Below are 4,162 nucleotides of genomic sequence, written 5' to 3'. Positions count from 1 at the left end.
CGCCAAGCAGCTAAAGGTTGGTGCTGGTATCATTACTCGATATTGGCAGATAACTAAAGGTTAGTATTCATACTTCAAGGTTGGTATTAATAAAGACTTATTCTTTCAAGAAGTGTTATTGGTGCATATTGATTTTACATAAAAAGTTAAGGGTGTTAATTAAGCTTGTTCAATCAAAACGCTTCTCTTTGATCATTTTGTTTTTTACAGTGCATGCAGTTCCATATTATTCCCTAAACAATTGGAGGTTATTGGTGAACCATGACGATGGCAGGAAAGAGTGGTGATGTGGGTGGAGGCGGGTGGTGGAGGGTGGAGATAAATCAGCTGTGTCTGTGGAGCTCAGCTGCTTCTCCTCCTCTCAGGGATGGAGGCCGCTGATCTCTGCTTTCCGCAGCTCCTGAACGCCTCCTGCGGGAGGCCGCCGCGGCCGCACTTCGAGACGCTGCTCATCTACGTCCTGCTGTCCTGCGTCTCCCTGCTCACCGTCGTCCTCAACCTGCTGGTTGTCATCTCCATCTCCCACTTCAGGTGGGGCCTCCTCACATCTGGGATTCAGCTGCTGGCTGGAAATGAGCCATTCTCCACACACAGCTGAATCGCTCTCTCCTTTTTGTTTCCTCCTCCAGGCAGCTCCAGACTCCCACCAACCTCCTGCTCCTCTCTCTGGCCGTGTCTGACTTCCTGGTGGGCCTCCTCATGTGCTTCCAGACGATGCTGATCGATGGCTGCTGGTACCTGGGGGACTTCATGTGCACGCTCTACCAGTGTCTGGCCTACGTGATCACCTCGGCCTCGCTGGGCACCATGGTGGTCATATCTGTGGACCGTTACGTGGCCATCTGTTGCCCCCTGCAGTACTCCAGCAGGATCACGCAGCAGAGGGTCCAGGTGTGTGTGTGCCTGTGTTGGATCTGCTCTGTCCTCTTCCAGTGCCTGAACCTGATGGACAGCTTCCAGCAGTCGGGCCGCTTCACCAGCTGCGTTGGAGAGTGCGTCTTCGTCATCAGCCAGACCGCCGCGCTGGCCGACCTGGTCTTCTCCTTCGTGGTTCCCATCACTGTGATACTGATCTTGTATCTGAGGGTGTTTGTGGTGGCCGTGTCTCAGGCTCGGGCCATGAGGCAGCAGCTCGTTCCGGCCGGACCTCACAAGTCCGGAAGAGCCACTCCCAAGAAGTCTGAGATGAAGGCGGCCCGGGCGCTCGGGACGGTCATTGTGGTTTTTCTGATCTGTATGTGCCCATATTACTGTGTCAGTCTCTCTGGCCAGGAGAACGCTTTAGATTCCTCGTTAGCTGCCTTTATGGTGTATTTGTTCTACTTCAACTCCTCTCTCAACCCCATCATCTACGCTTTCTTCTACCCCTGGTTCAGGAAATCCATCAGGCTCATCGTGACGCTGCAGATCCTGCAGCCCGACTCCTGTGACACCAACATGCTGTAGTCACACGGCCACTTCAGCGTGTGACGATGAAGCAGATGCACGCACTTCAGCCACAACATTATAACCACCTGCTCCAGACTGCCTTTTACAGCCTCATACACATCAGGCTCTGCAGCCCTGAGTATTTCAACAGCTGAGTGACAGGAGCCGGTCTGCTTGATTTCAGGAACACTGATCCACCTTCTCCACCCCACTTTTTTACTTCCTTACAAACCTCTGAAACAAACCGCAAAGAATCTCCCAAGTATTACAGCAGAGCTGCAGGATGAAATATGTGAGCCAGTCAGGTCTATTGTTCTACTTGTAACAGAAACTTTAAGGACGAAATGTGTTTCTGCTCAAACCGCTGCAGATGCTGCACAAAGAGAATGAAGCAGGTGGTCATAATGTTATGGCTGATTTCTGTGAGAGCCTTTATATTTGTCTTTCATATTGTACATTTTCCCAAAATTACAAAAAAACAAAATTACATTAAATGTTTTTTTTTTTTTTTTTTCAGCTGGAAAGTTCCACTTTTCTAATGACCAAAATCTGTCCTGCGTCACTAAAGCCAACCTAAATCCCTGGCCTGTCATGAATGTCTCTCACATCTCAGTGAAACCTTGATTTAGAGCTTCCCTAACAGGAACTACAGAAAGATTAACGTCACACTGTTCAAACGTCCTCTGAACAAAGAGTTTTTTTTTTTCCCCCCCCAATAGAGACTCAGAAACATCAATCATCTGGTTTCAGGACTGAATGAGTCATTATAATATCCTGTGTGAATCGAGGTTGGTGTGATAAATCATTAATGTTTCACTCATGTTCTTTTTTATAGATCTTTTGTTGGGCTGAAATTTAAAGAAAAAATAAAGTTAAATTGAACTAAATGAATGTTGAGTTCACTGTGGTTAATAAACCTGATTTTCATTGCGGTGTCTCGCTGACCTGGACCAGCTGTACTCACCCTTTGTGTTCAGCCCTCAGCACTCAGATGTGGGAAGAGTCTGGGTGTCAAACATAAGGCCTGAAAGAGGCTCCAATCAGGCCAAAACACTATGGAAAAATTTGATGTCATTTTAACAAAACAGTGATTTTCTGACAACTTTCTTCAGAGTAGAAACACAACACGACACTGAGAGCCGAGCTGAGAGATCAGTGAAAACCCGATACCTGGTTGATACCTCAGAGCCATGCTGTCAAGGGTGTTTGGAAAAACACGCAGAATGCAGCAGCTGCAGGAGAAATTTCACTGCGTTTTGCATCATTGCATTTCGAGTAGGGGCACTTTTTGTAATAACTTTTTGCTTTTGTGAAAATAAACATTTTGCATCTGGTGCATCTGCTGCAAATATTGCCTGACATGTCATGTGACCGCTTCAACTGACCACTGAGCAGGATGTGCCTCTTGACAGATAGCCTCTGTGTCTGTCGTATATTTACCATGTCTTCTATATTCATGCCACAAAATCAGTGAGATGGTCACAGATTTGAGATGTTAAGAAAATCCAATCAGCCTGGTTATAGCGCGGTCACACTCACACATATCTGATTGAGATCTGATTTATTTCCTCACATGAATGATAACTGCATTCCATCACAAAATACCTGAATGCATGTATCTTTTTCCTGCTTACGTTGTTCAAAGCAGATCTGATCTGTGACACGTAAGAGCAAAACATCAACATTAGTTTGTATTACACAGTGTCAGTGAAGCCTTGATTGAAATCAGGGAACAGAAAGAGTCATCCAACCAGACTTTTCAGTGAATTTATAGGTCTGTTGACTTTCCCTGACACTACAGTGTCTGTTAACCTTTAGAGTCAGTAAAATGCTGCTCCTGGTGTACCCCTCACTGACTGATGCCACTGGTCAGACTGTATCAGACTCACAATGGTCTGGTATTTGGCCGCTGGGTCCAGCCTCCATGACTTGTTTATCCCCTGCAGAAACAGTCTGACCAACAGAGCGGCCAGACAGCCATGATAAGGTCATGGCTGTCTGGCTGCAGGAGAACCGGTTCCCACAGACAGCCATCCGGTCGACCAGGGCAGTCCCTGGTCGACGCCCCCCCCCCCCCCTCCACCTAGCCAACTTCCACCCTCCCCTCCCTCCCACCTCCACCCTGCCCACCTCCAGCTCACTTCACACCACCCTCCACTCTCAAAGTGCAGACTACCCGGCCTTCTAGAAGTCCCTGGGAGGGGTGCTGGACTAGGGACTCCATCGTTCTACTGAGGGACTTCAACGCCAACTTGAGCAGAGACAGTGAGACCTGGAGGTGACTGGAACACACGGCTTCCCTGATCTGAGCCCGAGTGGTGTTCTGCTATTGGATGTCTGTGCTAGTCACAGCTTATCTATAATGAACATGTTGTTCGAGCACAGGGGCGTCCATGAGTGAGTGTGGCACCAGGACACTCTAGACCAGAGGTTTGATGATTGACTTTGTTGTTGTGTCCAGTGTGCCTCCAGTTGACGGGTACTGGCAGGCCAAGTGAACTGCAGCCTGAGTGGCTGTGGAGACAAAAACTAGGGGTCCAGCAGGAGACCGGGAAGGCCAGGGCGGAACAGAATGTCCTTCAAACCTTGGGAGTGAAGTGGGGAAACACCTCCAAGACAAAGATCTGCCATCTCCTTGGTCGAAGGGAGCTTACCGAGGTCAACAAAGTGAGCAGCCTTAGAAAACCTATCCACAATGGAGATGGGCAGGCTTACTACTGAAGGGGGGCAGACC

General features: G+C 48.4%; 1 protein-coding gene across 1 annotated transcript; it reads left to right on the top strand.

Annotated features, from left to right (window-relative positions):
- Positions 1-364: 364 nt before the first annotated feature.
- LOC115403463 (trace amine-associated receptor 13c-like) lies at positions 365-1,446 on the top strand. Its single transcript, XM_030112356.1, has 2 exons — positions 365-531; positions 630-1,446. Exons 1-2 carry the CDS (start codon positions 368-370, stop codon positions 1,444-1,446), a joined length of 981 nt encoding a protein of 326 aa, XP_029968216.1. The 5' UTR covers positions 365-367.
- Positions 1,447-4,162: the final 2,716 nt, after the last annotated feature.

The sequence above is a fragment of the Salarias fasciatus genome, chromosome 16, assembly GCF_902148845.1.
Source record: "Salarias fasciatus chromosome 16, fSalaFa1.1, whole genome shotgun sequence".
NCBI lineage: Eukaryota > Metazoa > Chordata > Actinopteri > Blenniiformes > Blenniidae > Salarias > Salarias fasciatus.
This window is presented reverse-complemented; position numbering and strand designations above follow the sequence as displayed.

Bases quoted from the DNA above. Each gene is read 5' to 3' on its own strand.
- LOC115403463 (XM_030112356.1), top strand. From the start codon at position 368: ATGGAGGCCGCTGATCTCTGCTTTCCGCAGCTCCTGAACGCCTCCTGC. The intron at 532-629 runs GTGGGGCCTCCT...TTCCTCCTCCAG, and splicing joins ATCTCCATCTCCCACTTCAG to GCAGCTCCAGACTCCCACCA.